The following is a 16,793-nucleotide window of genomic DNA, read 5'->3' on the forward strand; positions in this document are numbered from 1 at the left end:
GGCGCAGCAAAGTTTGAACACATAATTTAATAAAGAAAACACGAACTTGACTAAACTAACAAAAACAACAAACGGTGTAGACAGACCTATACGACAGAACTTACATAACACAAGAAGAACGCACGAATAGGACAATAAGACTACACAAACCGTAAACAGTCCCGTATGGTGCAAACAATTACACAGACACGGAAGACAATCACCCACAACGAACACTGTGACAACGCCTACCTAAATATGACTCTTAATTAGAGGAACGCCAAACACCTGCCTCTAATTAAGAGCCATACCAGGCAACCCAAAACCAACACAGAAACAGAAAACATAGAATGCCCACCCAACCTCACGTCCTGACCAACTAACACACATAACAAACTAACATAAATAGGTCAGGAACGTGACAGGGTGGAGCTACTGCCCTGCCTTCGCTCCTCGTTCTAGAATATTTTCTAACACCTCTCCCCCAGAACTTAATTGAATATCTGACGCAATTCCGCAAGATTTTATTTCTGGGTTTCCGAGATTACACACACACACAAAATATGGATCATATACCATTTATAGTGCTGGTAGGCTTCTTGTTGGCCACTGTATCGCAGGGTTGGGCTCAATTCAGAATTTTGACTCCCATTCAACACACGAGTTGAAACTAAAATTGTATTGGCCACACCCCACAGGATGTAGAATTTGAACTTGAGTTTGAGTGACAGCAAGTGGAATTGAATTCAGTGCAATTCAAAGAAACACAATGCCACAGATGTCTCAAGGTTTGAGCGTGCAATGGGCATGCTGACTGCAGGAATGTCCACCAGAGCTGTTGCCAGAGAATTTCATGTTAATTTCTCTACCATAAGCTGCCTCCAATTATGTTTTAAAGAATTTGGCAAAACGTCCAACCGGCTTTACGACCGCCGACCACGTGTATGGCGTTGTGTGGGCAAGCGGTTTGCTGATGTCAACGTTGTGAACAGAGTGCCCCATGGTGGCGGTGGGGTTATGGTATGGGCAGGCATAAGCTACGGACAACGAACACAATTGCATTTTATCGATGGCAATTGGAATGCACAGAGATACCGCTATGAGATCGTGAGGCCCAATGTCGTGTCGTTCATCCACCGCCATCACCTCATGTTTCAGCATGATAATGCACGGCCCCATGTCGAAACGATCTGTATACATTTCCTGGAAATTGAAAATGTCCCAGTTCTTCCATGGCCTATATACTCGCCAGACATGTCACCAATTGACCATGTTTGGATGCTCTGGATCAACGTGTTCCAGTTCCCGCCAATATCCAGAAACGTCGCACAGCCATTGAAGCAGAGTGCAACAACATTCCATACGCCACAATCAATAGACGGATCAACTCTACTCTGCATGATGCAAATCGTGGTCACACCTGATACGGACTGGTTTTCTGATCCACAACCTAGCTTTTTTTTTTAAGGTGTCTGACCACCTGTTTCCCAGTCATGTGAAATCCATAGATCAGGGCCTAATTAATTCATTTAAATTGACTGATTTCTATATATGAACTGGAACTCAGTAAAATCTGTGAAAATGTTGCGTTCTTTTTCCCCCCATTATATATAATAACTTTGCATACAGGTTATGTTTTCCTTGATCATACATTTTAAGAGTTTGTCCTGAAAAGCAATTGTTTCAACAATACTTTATATGCTGTACCAGTCAAAAGTTTGGACACACCTACTCATTCCAGGGTTTTTCTTTATTTTTGCTATTTTCTACAATGTAGAATAACAGTGACGACATCGAAACTATGAAATAACACATATGGAATCATGTAGTAATCCAAAAAGTGTTAAACAAATCAAAATGTATTTCATATTTGAGATTCTTCGACGTAGCCACCCTTTGCCTTGATGACAGCTTTGCACACTCTTCGCATTCTCTCAACCAGCTGAATTGAACCTAAACGGCTATATGCTTGCTGGCTGGATTAGGATTCAGAGAGTAGACTGGGTCACTCACACCCATCATGAATAAAGGACAACTAAAATATTCCATTCAAAACTATTAAAAAGACACAACAGTTACTCATTCTTTTGGAAGCCATTAGTTCCTCCGACAATGCTATGAAATCTGGAGTGTAAAAGTCCTGTCAACAATACGGCTTATCTGGTTCTGTTACTGCCGTCTTACTGTAGGCTTCTCACTACCCTCTGTCTGTCTCTTTATAACTGACTAATTCTTCTGTTGGAGGAGATTGTTTTACTGCCTGTAACGTTGATGACAATGGAAGTGAGAGACAGAAAGACTGAAGTGTGGGAGTGGAGCTGAGAACACTCATTTGTTCACCAATTCATCAATATGACAAAAGGGACATGTTGCTAAGCACAAAGTTCATTCCAAAAGCCTATGTTCATTTAATATCGTGTAAGTAGCACTACATTTCCTAGTAATAGTTTCATAAAAGTTGCATTCGTTTTCAGTTAATCATTTTGTATTATTTATTATGCTGTTCCAAATCCATATGCCTTGAACAATCACAATAATAAAGAATTTGGCAGATAAGTTATTAACATTTATTAACTACATTATACATTGTCAAAACATTCAGAGACAAATCGGCTCTACGAAAAGATAAATCAATAAATACACGACACTAATGACAGACAAAGAAACGTAAACATGTGTGCTCACACATTCTAGTGTACTGTAAATACAGTTGAAGTCGGACGTTTACATACACCTTAGGCAAATACCTTTAAACTTAATTTTTCCACAATTGCTGACATTTAACCCGAGTAAAAATTCCCTGTCTTAGGTCAGTTAGGATCACCACTTTATTTTAAGAATGTGAAATATCAGAATAATAGTAGAGAGAATGATTTATTTCAGCTTTTATTTCTTTCATCACATTCCCAGTGGGTCAGAAGTTACCATACACTCAATTAGTATTTGGTAGCATTGCCTTTAAATTGTTTAACTTGGGTCAAACAGGTTGCCTTCCACAAGCTTCCCACAATAAGTTGGGTGAATTTTGGCCCATTCCTCCTCATCTCTAGGAGACAGAACGCGTCTCCTTCCTGAGCGGTATGACGGCTGCGTGGTCCCATGGTGTTTATACTTGCGTACTATTGTTTGTACAGATAAACGGGGTACCTTCAGGCGTTTGGAAATTGATCCCAAGGATGAACCAGACTTGTGAAGGTCACAATTCTTTTTCTGAGGTCTTGTCTGATTTATTTTGATTTTCCCATGATGTCAAGCAAAGAGGCACTGAGTTTGAAGGTAGACCTTGAAATACATCCACAGGTACACCTCCAATTGACTCAAATTATGTCAATTAGCCTATCAGAAGCATCTAAAGCCATGACATAATTTTCTGGAATTTTCCAAACTGTTTAAAGGCACAGTCAACTTCGTGTATGTAAACTTCTGACCCACTGGAATTGTGATACAGTGAATTATAAGTGAAATAATCTGTCTGTAAACAATTGTTGGAAAAATTACTTGCACAAAGTAGATGTCCTAACCGACTTGCCAAAACTATAGTTTGTTAACAAGAAATGTGTGGAGTGGTTGACAAATGAGTTTTAATGACTCCAACCTAAGTGTATGTAAACTTCCGACTTCAACTGTACATAATGTACATTCATACATTAAAAAAACGATTGACAACATACAATCAAAATCCTTTTCATTTAACAGACAGGAAGATTCCTCTGTCCAACATCTGCAGGTTTAAAGACACAGGGAGCAACCTGAGAAACTGTTTGAAGAAGAGAAAGAGAGGGAGAAAGAAAGAGGTGGTTGTGGGAGAGTGACAGAAGTTCATAATTCAACTACTTTTCAGATAAAACATTGCGTCATACCGTGGATTTTTTCTTCTGTGCTCAGTACATAGACTTGGAATCCCTGGCCACTCTAATAACGGAACACTAAGTCACTTTAATGATGTTTACATCCTGCTTTACTTTTCTCATATGTATATACTGTATTCTATGCCACTGTATTTTAGTCAGTGCCGCTCTGACATTGCTCAATCTACTATTTATATGTTTCTTAATTCCATTCTTTTACTTTTGTAAAAAGTAATTGTGTGTATTGTTGTGAATTGTTACATACTACTGCACTGTTGGAGCTAGGAACACAAGCATTGCGCTACACCCGCAATACCATCTGCTAAATATGTGTATGTGAACAATTTGATTTGATTTGTGTCAGAAGATACAATTTGATTTGATTTGTGTCAGAAGAACATTAGGGTTTTGTTTATTATGGCATGCAAAGGGTAACGTTTTACACATTTCGCAACGTAAAACGAAAATGAGCCTTTCTTATTGGCCAAGGTCGAGGTAGCCCCCCCTGTTTCAGTCCGTTTTCCTCCATCTGGTGCCTAATGAACACAACCTGGCTTTTTTTGGGAGGTAGGAAAAGTCACCAACGTAAAAGTCACCAAGTTTCATAATAATGTCATCAGTATGTTTGTTTTGCGTTATCATCAAGTGAGCGATTAATCTAAATTACAGAGGGGGATGGCGGTTGTTCAGCTGGAGTCATGGCATCATTAAGTAGAAAACCTCTAGCATCATTACATCTGAGTTCGCTGTCGTCAGTCTGATTTAACACTGTCATCTATCAGCCCAGCATGGTGATCATAAAACTCCCTCCCAAGGTGAAGATGGGTTTAGTAAAGGTCGTTTTGGGGCCTTGTTGATTTTTTAGCTCTTCGAGTAGCCATTGTCTCCTGTTTAAAACCAATGACACCAATTCTAATCTTAAAAAGTCAAGTACTACTATCGAGCCCAGATTATTTCTCCTCGTGGATTCACAGACATCATTCATCGAGTGAAGAAAGAGGGTGCGAGAAGGAACAGCGAGAGGGCGAAAGAGGGAAAGGGCAATAGGGAGAGAGAGAAAATGGAGGGATAGAGAAAGACTAAAAGAGAAATTCACACCATAAAAAAAAACGTTATAAAAAAACATCACTCGTCTATAAGGCTAGATGGGCTGCTCATCATCACTCTCCTCCTCCACTTGCTGCTTTGCGACAGGTCGGAGGGCGGTGAGGGGAGAGGAGAAGGCGGCAAGGGGGATGGAGAGGGCAACGGTGAGGGGCATGGAGAGGGGCGAGGTGAGGGGGATGGAGAGGGGCAAGGAGTGGGGTAGTGAGGGGCTACTGTTGCTACTGCTGCTCCCCGTTCCGCTGCTGCTACTACTACTGCTGTTCACCTCCGCCACCTCCCGCCTCGTGCCCTCGATCCACACATCCATCTCCTCCTGTGTCGGGGGAGGTGGCGGGGCAGTGGCATGGGGGAAGATGGGAGCCTGGGAGAGAGGGAAGGAGGGGGTGGTCAGGGAGGAGGGGGCTGAGGTTGCCTGGGGTTTGGATGACTTTCGGCTGGTGTTGCGGAAGCTGGCCAGAGGGGGACGTAGCCGGACCCCGCTACGGGTGGAGCCCTCGATGGCCTTTTGCAGCTGGGAGAGATTGGGGTAGTGGCAACAGGGAAAGAGAGGGGACACATTGGAAGAACACAACATTGAATTACATGAAAATAGCATGATGAGTAGACTCATAAGGCAATTTGACTCAACCCTTACTAAATTGTCAGGTTCCGTCACAAGCAAAAGATAATGAAATACTGTAAAACAGAAATAGAGAAAGAGATAAAAGAAAGAGAAAAGGAGTTTTTCTTACCTCTTTAAGAGCCACAACACCCACCAGTTTTCCGATACTGGTGACATAGGCATGACTCAGGCCCAGTAATGAGAAGAGAGTGTGGGTCTGGGACAGGCAGAAAAGGTCAGACGTCAAATTAGGCCACAACATTTTGGTATGGCTTCTGTTCTGAGCAAATCCACTATCGTTTGTATTTCCATGTGTCTAGACATGATGTCAGATACTATATCTCCAAATTGGTATGAATTGGCAGCACTTGAACCAACCTTGTGTAATGATGTCCTCTCCACTAGCTGGAAAGGGGAGGGATCTATTCGGATCTGATCAATTTCCATTGGCTTGTCCATCTCAGCCTCCTCCCATTCTTTGATCTGCACCAGCTAACCAGACACAATGTCAAGAAACGCAACACTGTAATTGACTAAAAACACTCTAAAACGCAACCTTCAATGTCAACTGCCTCCATAAGAGATGTATGGATGTTGACACTTTTTAACCCTCTTATGGATTTCAACATATTAACCCAGACCCTTTTGACAAGGACAAAAGTGTTGGAAAATGTACAAGGCAGCCTACTCTAATCATTCGGCATGGTCTCAGGGGAAGTAAAGTTCTTGGGACCGCACTTAAGTGGACCTGAATGAGATCAGTTACCTCTTCTGGTGTCATCGTATCGGACAGGAGAGGGTTGGCGCAAGGCTCCTGATGAGACAGAGAGAAAATAGAGGGGGGGGTAAGATAAGACACTTCCCGAGTAACGTCATGTACACATTTTTAGTTGCCCCCACTATCTTTGAAGAGTTTCAAGGTGAGGTGATGAGAGTCTCTACACTTCTGCTTCCCATAACATAGCTGATTGCGGCTGTTCTTGAAACCAATAACTCATATTTGTCCCTTTAAAATATATAGAATTATTTGGTTGAATGCAGTGTCAAGAATAACATGTTTTGTGTGTGCTGCGTGTTCATCGATGTACTCTTGTTGATTTTTGAAGACAGGCGTTTGTGTGAAATGTAACAATAACTTGGCTTTTCATTATGAAATAGTCATGAGTTTGGGGTGCACAATTCAAACCAAAGGCTGGCCTATCCAGTAGAAAACTGTACAACTACGACGAGTGACAAAATATTAGGATCATCATTGAATAGGGAGATACAGTAGGTTGGTCAGAAGGTGCAAATTCAAACCCTGTACTTACAAGTACATCCTTGAGTATCATTAACATACATTTTTTTTCATATTTGCAGTATAAAATGGTAATATGAAAAGCCAACCAGCCAGCCATACCAGGGAAATAATAACCATATGTCATATGTTGATTAACATATAGAACTAAGAGGGAATATGTTTGACTGCGCACACACTCTGAACAATCTCCATTTGCAATTCATGTGAGTTCATGTCACACGCAATTAGATAAGGGAGTGTGTGTACATAGAGAGCAGAGCCCAGTAATGAGATTCATCCCACGCAAATATAATGGCTAAATATTTATATTTCCCATCTTGAAATATGGTTTACAATCAAACCGCCAAAGATAGAAGATACAGTTGAAGTCGGAAGTTTACATACACTTAGGTTGGAGTCATTAAAACTCATTTTTCAACCACTCCACAAATTTCTTGTTAACAAACTATAGTTTTGGCAAGTCATTTTTTCCAACAATTGATTACAGACAGATTATTTCACTTATAATTCACTGTATCACAATTCCAGTGGGTCAGAAGTTTACATAAACTAAGTTGACTGTGCCTTTAAACAGCTTGGAAAATTCTGTCATGACGATGTCATGGCTTTAGATGCTTCTGATAGGCTAGTTGACATCATTTGAGTCAATTGGAGGTGTACCTGTGGATGTATTTCAAGGTCTACCTTCAAACGCAGTGCCTCTTTGCTTGACATCATGGGAAAATCAAAAGAAATCAGACAAGACCTCAGAAAAAAATTGTAGACCTCCACAAGTCTGGTTCATCCTTGGGAGCAATTTCTAAACGCCTGAAGGTACCAGGTTTATCTGTACTAACAATAGTACGCAAGTATAAACACCATGGGACCACGCAGCCGTCATACCGCTCAGGAAGGAGACGCGTTCTGTATCCTAGAGATTAATGTACTGTGGTGCGAAAAGTGCAAATCAATCCCAGAACAACAGGAAAGGACCTTGTGAAGATGCTGGAGGAAACAGGTACAAAAGTCTCTATATCCACAGTAAAACGAGTCCTATATCGACATAACCTGAAAGGCTGCTCAGCAAGGAAGAAGCCACTGCTCCAAAACCACCATTAAAAAGCCACACTACGGTTTGCAACTGCACATGGGGAAAAAGATCGTACTTTTTAAAGAAAAGTCCTGTGGTCTGATAAAACAAAAATAGAACTGTTTGGCCATAATGACCATTGTTATGTTTGGAGGAAAAGGGGGGAGGCTTGCAAGCCAAAGAACACCATCCCAACCGTGAAGCACAGGGGTGGCAGCATCATGTTGTGGGGGTGCTTTGCTGCAGGAGGGACTGGTGCGCTTCACAAAATAGATGGCATCATGAGGCAAGAAAATTGTGTGGATATATTGAAGACACATCTCGACATCAGTCAGGAAGTTAAAGCTTGGTCGCAAATGGGTCTTCCAAATGGACAATGACCCCAAGCATACTTCCAAATTTGTGGCAAAATGGCTTAAGGACAACAAAGTCAAGGTATTGGAGTGGTCATCACAAAGCCCTGACCTCAGTCCCATAGAACATTTGTGGGCAGAACTGAAAAAGCATGTGCGAGCAAGGAGGCCTACAAACCTGACTCATTTCCTCCTGCTCTGTCAGGATTAATGGGCCAAAATTCACCCAACTTATTGTGGGAAGCTTGTGGAAGGCTACCTGAAACATTTACCCAAGTTAAACAATGTAAAGGCAATGCTACCAAATACTATTTTAGTGTATGTAAACTTCTGACCCACTGGGAATGTGATGAAAGAAATAAAAGCTGAAATAAATCATTCTCTCTACTGTTATTCTGACATTTCACATTCTTAAAATAAAGTGGTGATCCTAACTGACCTAAAACAGGGATTTTTTACTAGGATTAAACATCAGCAATTGAGAAAAACTGAGTTTAAATGTATTTGGCTGAGGTGTATGTAAACTTCCGACTTCACCTGTATCTACATCTCAACAGCTCATTACCCCAGTAATTTATTTGCTGCTCAATTCTCTTTATTTGCTGCACCAGAAATACTTTAGTGATCGTTAGGAAGATGTTGGTGTGTGCACAGTAGTGCTGAGCGATTAGTGCTTTGAGGTCGGTTGGGTTTTTTGTCCGTGCTACAGGCGGCAATACCGGTCCACTAATACTTGACTAGTAAAGGCTAAGAGCACTACTTTGGTTAATGTTTTTTTTTTTTTTTATACATTTTTTTGTATTTCTTATAACTGTTTTAATTCAGATTTTTCACAGTGTGGTGCAGCACCTTCAGCACCCTTACTTCCTGTGTCAGTGGATGCACTTCCTTTTGCCCTCAGAACAGCCAAAATTCATTGGGGTATGGACTCTACAAGGTGTCGAAAGCATTCCACAGGGATGCTGGCCCGTGTTGACTCCAATGCTTCCCACAGTTGTGTCAAGTTGGCTGGATGTCCTTTGGGTGGTGAACCATTCTTGATACACACGGGAAACTGAAAACCCCAGCAGCGTTGTAGTTCTTGACACACTCAAACTGATGCGCCCGTCTGCTATTACCATACCCAGTTCAAAGGCACTTAAATATTTTCTCTTGCCCATTCACACATACACAATCCATGTCTCAATTGTCTCAAGGCATAAAAATACTCCTTTAACATGTCTCAGTATGGTCAGTCTATGTCATGGAAAGAGAATGTTTGGTACACAGTGTAAATTACATTTGCATTATTTGATTACTTTATTTCATTCCAAGCCATCATCTCGTCTCTATAGAGCTGCTGCCTATGCCGTCTGACAAAATCACAATTTTAGCAGCCTAGTTCTTCAAAGTAAATAAGGCATGTTTTTATGACTGCTGAATTCAAACTATCAATCACTTAGATTATGTATTTTCAGGTAGAGATACCTCACAAAGTACCTGCTCTCTATCCCTCTCGATAGCGAGTTCTTCTGTCTCTTCTCTCCCTCTTTGTGTCTGCACCACACAGACTGGACAAGTAGGTGCACAACGGATTATGATCATTGTAGTCAATTACCATGTTTAATGTACCAAACTAAGTAGAACATTTGCCTGTTGGAAACTACAACTCCCTACTACATCGCACAGTTCGGGCTTGATCTGATTTATCTCTAGAGAAAATGTGCATTGAGCTCACAGAAGAAAAAAAACATGGAATTCAAATAATTGAACCGACGTTGGTCAATTAGTTGGTTTAAAAAAACGAACAAGAAAACTGACATGTTGGTTAATCGCTCAGCACTAACGTAGAGTCACAGGCACAAACACAGACACAGACATTCTGTACACACACAGTCATAGACTACCTGTGACTGTCCCTCTGCCTGTCTGTCTCGAGAGGTGAAGATATTCCGTAGAGTTCTCCTAACAGACTGAAGAGGGCCATTTTCTGAAAAGGACAGATGATAAAAGATGTGATGGACGAAGGTCAAAGTCCTCTACAAAGCTGTCTTGATGTTGAGATTGATAACAAAACAATTCAAAGCTGTATAATAATATGAATATACAAAAAGCTGTATAATAATATGAATATACAATACGCTGTATAAAAATATGAATATACAATACACTGTATAATAATAGGAATATACAATACGCTGTATAATATTATGAATATACAATACGCTGTATACTAATATGAATGTACAATACGCTGTATAATAATAGATGACACTGTTGCCAGGCTACCATAGAAGCAATGTTCCACAGAGATGGTTCAACTCACCAGGGGCTGTGTGATTGGACAAGGGCTCCTGTGGTTTAGGAGATGGCAGGGGGCCATTGCTCTCTTCCTGAACTGGGGTACTCTGGGAAATGTAACAAAACAGTAAATTCATCACATTGACAGCTTAAATAATGGCACAATACAAGTTCCTTGCAGCAAGACGCTTCAGTAAGCGTTTTCCAGCTTGTTCCTGTATATTAACACTTCCTGGTTCCAGGTAGAACCTTGTCAACGAACAAGGAATCCGTTTAGAACCCTTTGAAAAACCTTCTTGGATGAAAAAAATGTGCATGCAGATCCAAGTAGAACCCTGTCCTTGTAGAACAACCTTTTTAGAACCATTTTTCGTTGTACCTGTGATAACACCTGCATATCTGTGTATGCGACTAGGGCTGTGGCGGTCACGACATTTCGTCAGCTGGTGATTGTCGAGAAAATTCACTGCTGGTATTACAGTAGTTGACCGTTAATTAACATATATGCATTCAGCATCTCCTGGCTTCCACACAAACTACAAGACACTGATGCAGACCTTTGGAACATCTACATTTTAAAAAGTCTAATAAATCCATGTAATATAGCCTACACTTTTACAATGAATCCATGATTTATTTTAGACTGGTCGAAAGAAACATGATATGAAGAACATGTAGTCTATTGCAGAAGAACAAAATAGCATACTCTGAGTTGTCCTTATGTTTGGTCCTGATCTGGCTGTGTCATATGGCTGCGGGCTACACTAGTTCATTGAGCAGACAGGTTGACTGCCTTCATGACTCGTAACCGCGGGTGTGGCGGTAATACGGTCACCAATAAACTTGAATTGGATTGATTTTCTAAGAGTGTGTTTTTGATTCCTTAGGAACATTTCCCCTTGGTCTCTCTGACACACCTTATCTCCACTCTCCTCATCATCTTCATCCACAAAGGCAAAGGATTCCCAGCTGTCTTTGGCATACTGGTTCTGCTCCTGTAAACGCTGTTCCTGCCTGAGGATCCGCCTCTCTGCAGAGAGCCACCAATCACAGAGAGCGTGGAGCTCTGACCGCTCGACGGAGCCCAAAAGGATCATAGAGTCTACAGGAAGAGTCACATGATGATGAGCCACTCAAAAATGAAGACACTGAAATGTATCCCCACGTTCAAGAAAAAGGCATAGATTTTTACCTGTTGAATCCACCAGTGGTATCGTTTTGAGAGAAGTGTTATCCAGGAGGTGTATCAACTCCCTGTAGGTGGACTGTAATGAGAGAAACTTCACTTTCCTAACCATGATGTCCTCCACAAAGATGTTATACTGGCTGTAAGTCAGAAGGAAATGCCAATCATTAATTCATGCTCAACACTTGTGTACTACTGGTGTGTTTATGTTGAAGACTCAAGCATGCTGAGGCGGCCATATTGACTCAAACAACTCATTCTTTTAGCATGAGACCCTCAATGCAACTGGGCCCCCTTAGAGCCAACATGTCACCTTGGTTGCAGCTTCTCTTTGCACACCTGATGTGTCCAAAGCCGAGCTCAGGGAGGTATGGCAGTTTCTTGATCTGGATGATGGAGTCGTAGAGCGAGGGCTGCAGGCCCTGGGCCACCATGTTGGCCAGGATCACTGCCACCATCATGGGCAGGATGTGGGAGATCTGGCCCGTCAGCTCGAAGCAGATCACCGCCGTGGACACCGTGTGGGTCACCGCCCCGGTCAGTGCTGCCGCTCCTGGGAGTGAGGAGGGAGAAGAGGAAGGAAATGGAAGACAGAGGAAGGGAGAGAGGGATGGGTAGAAAGAGAAAAGGAGAGAAAACAGGCATTTGCAGGTGGAAGGGATGTGTAGATGGATGATCCATAAGAGAGGGGGATATAAAAAAAAAGGGGGGTGATGGGTGGATGGCAAAAGACGGGAGGGATTAATGGGAAGAGGCAACACACTACTCATAGTTGGTGGACAAGTACAGGAGGGATGGGAGGAGGGAAAGAAGGGATGAGGCATGGGGTGAAGAACAAGGGGTGAGGGGTGAGGAAGAGAAACATGATATCAGGGACCCAGGGTTGGTAAGCAGGGAGATGACTGATGTACAGAACGGCACGTGGGAATAGCAAAGGAAGAAAGAGTAAAAGGGATGGAATGAAAGGAGCAGAGGAAAATAGGAGGGGAGGGGGGTTTGTAGGGTAGAGATGGAAGATGAAGGAGATTAATGGTAGCGTATAGGTTTATGGGTCACCGAGACAGCGGAGGACAGGAGAGGGGGAACAGACAGTGACATTTCACTGTCACACCAAAGGGGGATGACGGGCAGGCACTGACTGAGACAGGGAGAGGAGGAGGTGGAAAGGGAGACTAACCAATGACTGCGTAACCTCCTGGGATGATGCGGTACAAGATTCCATCAAACAGAATCCCATCGGGGAAGAGGGCAGCCATGATCTCCCCCACGAGTCGGCCGAAAGAGGCTCCTGGGGGAGAAAAGATGGTGGATATGGGAGGCGAAATGTCACGTTTACATTGCACGTTGGCTAGGAGACGTTTACCGCCACTCTCCTAAGCACCCATCTATCTCTGTGGCTCACTAGTGATTTATCACTCTTTGGTTATACACAACATCGCATCCTTGAAGGTACACTGATTAAAAACGACCCAGAATGGTTTACTTCATGATTACCCATGAAGCTTTACACAATAGTCATGTACTGTAAGCTTTTGGGTCACTCTCTCTGTCAATTTACATGAACGAAGAAATATAAAAAATGGATATGGAATTTGTGTTCATATTACAACTAATAACATATGATAATCTTGTGCTCCTGTTTACCGAGTAAGAAGACAGGCATGAAGGCTCCAGAAGGGATGGGCATCGTTGTCGAAACAGCAGACATCCAAAACTGGGACATGGACGGAATTCAATTAGTAACTGAGCAGAGTTAATGCATCTTAGCACTTCCACAAAAGCGTAGCGGATTTGACTTGAAAGTTATTTGTCAAATACTAGACTACATTCCCGACTAGTCTATTCGGTGACATTTCTCCAATCCAATAATACCATTGTGACAAGATATACATCAATTTCTCCTCGATGGGAAATACTAATCCTACTGCTGCTAACACTCACAGTGTTGTACTCTTATCCTCCAGTACACACAGTGGAAATCTCTAGGCAACAATGTCGAGTTTGATACTGATGGAGTGCTAAGGATTACATCTCCACTACAGTCTCTCTGAAGGAGATTCTTATTCTACTGAGATGAGTGACTCAACCAGGAGTCTGTCATTGTACTGAGTGGCGCTATGTGCAATGTGTGACTATACTGACAAGCGCTACGGGGTGGAAAATAAAGAGGGAGGAGGGAGCAGGGGAATGAGGAAGGGTACCTTCATGACGAAGAAGAGGAGGAGGATGACGAAGACGCTGACGTCGGGGTGCAGCCAGACAGAGGAGCGCCCCAGGCCGGGGGGAGGGGGGGAGCCCCAGATTTTGGTCCAGGTGAAGTTGTCGAACAGGGAGTTGATGCATTCTCTGGGCATCAGCTGGCGGTGGCATGAAAGATGGGAAAGGAAGAGGGAAAAGTAATGGCAAAAACTGTTAAAAAGTGTTAATGAAAAATAGTGTTAAAAAGTGTTAGTGAAAAAGTGTTAAAAAGAGTAAGGGATAAATTGTATTAAAATGTGTAATGAATAGTTTAATATATACACTACCAGTCATAAGTTCGGACACACCTACTCATTCCAAGGTTTGTCTTTATTTTTAATTTTTTTTACATTGTATAATAATAATGACTAGAATAATAAAGACATCAAAACTATGAAATCATGTAGTAATTAATAAAGTGTTATACAAATCAAAATATATTTTATATTTGAGATTCTTCAAAGTAGCCACCCTTTTCCTTGATGACACTCTTGGCATTTTCTCAACCAGCTTCATGAAGTAGTCACCTGGAATGCATTTCAAGTAACAGGTGTGCCTTGTTAAAAGTTCATTTGTGGCATTTCTTTCCTTCTTAATGCGTTTGAGCCAATCAGTTGTGTTTTGACAAGGTACGGGTGGTATACAGAAGATAGACCTATTTGGTAAAAGACCAAGCCCATATTATGGAGAGAACAGCATCAAATAAGCAAAGAGATACTTTAAGACATGAAGGTCAGTCAATCCGGAAAATTTCTAAAACGTTTAAAGTTTCTTCAAGTGCAGTTGCAAAAACCATCAAGCGCTATGATGAAACTGGCTCTTGTGAGGACCGCCACAGGAAAGGAAGACCCAGATTTACCTCTGCTGCAGAGGATAAGTTCATTAAAGCTACCAGCCTCAGAAATTGCAGCCCAATTTCTTTTCCACCCCGTAGCGTTTGTCAGTAAAGTCACACATTGCACATAGCGCCACAAAGTAGCAGACACATCTCAACATCAACTGTTCAGAGGAGACTGCGTGAATCAGGCCTCCATGGTTGAATTGCTGAGAAGATAATAAGAAGAGACTTTCTTGCGGCAAGAAACATGAGCAATGGACATTAGACCGGTGGAAATCTGTCCTTTGGTCTGATGAGTCCAAATTTGAGATTTTTGGTTCCAACCGCCGTATCTTTGTGAGACGCAGAGTAGGTGAATGGAAGATCTCCGCATGTGTGGTTCCCCCCGTGAAGCATAGAGGAGAAGGTGTGATGGTGTGGGGGTGCTTTGATGGTGACACTTTCTGTGATTTATTTAGAATTCAAGGCACACTTAACCATCATGGCTACCACAACATTCTGTAGCGATACGCCATCCCATCTGGTTTGCGTTTAGTGGGATTATCATTTGTTTTTCATCAGGGCAATGACCTAACACACCTCCAGGCTGTGTAAGGGCTATTTGACCAAGAAGGAGAGTGATAGAGTGCTGCATCACCTGACATCAACCCAATTGAGATGGTTTGGGATGAGTTGGACCGCAGTGTGAAGGAAAATCAGCCAACAAGTGTGCAGCGTATGTGGGAACTACTTCAAGACTGTTAGAAAAGTATTCCTTGCGAAGCTGGTTGAGAGAATGCCAAGAGTGTTTAAATCTGTCATCAAGGCAAAGGGTGGCTACTTTGAAGAATCTCAAATCTAAAATATATGTGACGCTCGTCGTTAGGTGGAAGAGATGAGGACCAAATCGCAGCGTGGTATGTATCCATATTTATTTGAATACTTCTTTTACACGAACAAAAACAATCAACAAAACGAAACCAACGACGCTACAGTCCTGAACATGTGAACCTATAAAACAAAGAACGCCACGAACAGGAACAATCACCCACAAACAAACAGTGAGAACAGCCTACGTTAATATGGTTCCCAATCAGAGACAACGTAAAACACCTGCCTCTGATTGAGAACCATATCAGGCCAATAGACAACCCTAAACCAATGAAACACATAACATAGAATATACCCACCCAGCTCACGTCCTGACCAACTAAACAAAGACTAAACTAAGGAAATAAGGTCAGGAACGTGACAGTACCCCCCCCCCCCAAGGTGCGGACTCCGGCTGCAAAACCTGAACCTATAGGGGAGGGTCTGGGTGGACATCTGTCCACGGTGGCGGCTCTGGCGCTGGACGTGGCCCCCACCCCACCATAGTTAATCCCCGCTTCCGTGGCCTCCTCTTAATGGCGACCCTCCATATTAACCCCACTGGACTAAGGGGCAGCACCGGACTGAGGGGCAGCACCGGACTGAGGGGCAGCACCGGACTGAGGGGCAGCTCCGGACTGAGGGGCAGCTCCGGACTGAGGGGCAGCTCCGGACTGAGGGGCAGCTCCGGACTGAGGGGCAGCTCCGGACTGAGGAGCAGCTCCGGACTGACTGACGGCTCTGTCAGGTCATGGCTGACTGACGGCTCTCGCAGGTCATGGCTGGCTGACGGCTCTGGCAGGTCATGGCTGGCTGGCGGATCTGGCAGCTCTTGGCTGGCGGCTCTGGCAGATCCTGGCTGGCGGGCGGCTCTGGCAGCGCCTATCTGGCGGGCGGCTCTGGCGGCACCCGACTGACGGACGGCTCTAGCGGCTCCTGACTGATGGAGGGCTCTAGCGGCTCCTGACTGATGGACGGCTCTGAAGGATCAGGACAGACGGGCGGCTTTGAAGGCTCAGGACAGACGGGCGGCTTTGAAGCCTCAGGACAGACGGGCAGCTCAGATGGCGCTGGGCAGATGGGCAGCTCAGACGGCGCTGGGCAGATGGTGCAGTTCAGACAGCGCTGGGCAGACGGGCAGCGCA

General features: G+C 43.2%; 1 protein-coding gene across 1 annotated transcript in view; it reads right to left on the reverse strand.

Annotated features, from left to right (window-relative positions):
• Nucleotides 1–2,457: 2,457 nt before the first annotated feature.
• LOC129831276 (chloride channel protein 1-like) overlaps nt 2,458–16,793 on the reverse strand; it is a 39,265-nt gene continuing 24,929 nt past the window's right edge. The window contains exons 12-23 of the mRNA XM_055894522.1: nt 13,925–14,080; nt 13,368–13,437; nt 12,901–13,011; nt 12,063–12,276; nt 11,730–11,863; nt 11,455–11,639; nt 10,563–10,644; nt 10,144–10,226; nt 6,302–6,349; nt 5,914–6,027; nt 5,666–5,752; nt 2,458–5,445 (exon numbers count right to left, since the gene is read on the reverse strand). Coding sequence (XP_055750497.1) covers nt 4,969–5,445; nt 5,666–5,752; nt 5,914–6,027; nt 6,302–6,349; nt 10,144–10,226; nt 10,563–10,644; nt 11,455–11,639; nt 11,730–11,863; nt 12,063–12,276; nt 12,901–13,011; nt 13,368–13,437; nt 13,925–14,080 — 1,761 coding nt within the window. The 3' untranslated portion in view covers nt 2,458–4,968. The remainder of the gene's footprint in view (nt 5,446–5,665; nt 5,753–5,913; nt 6,028–6,301; nt 6,350–10,143; nt 10,227–10,562; nt 10,645–11,454; nt 11,640–11,729; nt 11,864–12,062; nt 12,277–12,900; nt 13,012–13,367; nt 13,438–13,924; nt 14,081–16,793) is intronic.

This window comes from Salvelinus fontinalis, chromosome 32, assembly GCF_029448725.1.
Source record: "Salvelinus fontinalis isolate EN_2023a chromosome 32, ASM2944872v1, whole genome shotgun sequence".
In the NCBI taxonomy this organism is placed as follows: Eukaryota; Metazoa; Chordata; class Actinopteri; order Salmoniformes; family Salmonidae; genus Salvelinus; species Salvelinus fontinalis.